Source organism: Egretta garzetta, unplaced genomic scaffold (genome assembly GCF_000687185.1).
Source record: "Egretta garzetta isolate BGI_Z169 unplaced genomic scaffold, ASM68718v1 scaffold621, whole genome shotgun sequence".
In the NCBI taxonomy this organism is placed as follows: Eukaryota; Metazoa; Chordata; class Aves; order Pelecaniformes; family Ardeidae; genus Egretta; species Egretta garzetta.
In genome coordinates, this window is record NW_009258687.1 from 9,678 (window position 1) to 10,178 (window position 501).

Sequence of the window (501 nt, forward strand, 5' to 3'; positions counted from 1 at the left end):
AGTGGCACGGACCCCCAGGAGCCCTGTCCTTGTCTCCCCTCGGCCCCGCAGCCCCACGGGGAGCAGCCGCTACGCCTCGTCGGCCGAGCTGAGCCAGGGCAGCTCCCAGCTGAGCGAAGACTTCGAGAATGAGAGCCTGCGGGACTCGGAGCTGGACGAGCGGGACGGCGACTCCTACCACTCCTGCCACAGCTCCGTCAGCTACCGCAAGGACTCGCCCCGCTGGGAGGAGGAGGACGATGACCTCTATCTGGAGGAGGAGGAAGAGGAGGAGGAAGAGTTCAATGAGGACTACAGTGAGAATGAGGAAGGCTACCCCAAGGAGGAGGAGGAGGACCTGCGGCAGCAGGGCACCTACGAACCCCCCGAGCACGATGCCTACCCCCCACCACAGAAAGCCCCCGGGCAGCAGCAGCAACAGCTCCCACAGCAGCAGCCGCCCCCCCAGCAGCCCCAGCTGGTTCCGCAGCTTAAGCCGCAGCAGCAGGGGGGGAAGGGGGG

At 67.1% G+C, this 501-nt stretch overlaps 1 protein-coding gene across 1 annotated transcript in view; it reads left to right on the forward strand.

Moving 5' to 3' along the window:
* Nucleotides 1–501, forward strand: part of LOC104135333 (protein unc-13 homolog A) — a 36,374-nt gene that overhangs the window by 5,465 nt on the left and 30,408 nt on the right. The window contains exon 9 of the mRNA XM_035888701.1: nucleotides 52–486. Coding sequence (XP_035744594.1) covers nucleotides 52–486 — 435 coding nt within the window. The remainder of the gene's footprint in view (nucleotides 1–51; nucleotides 487–501) is intronic.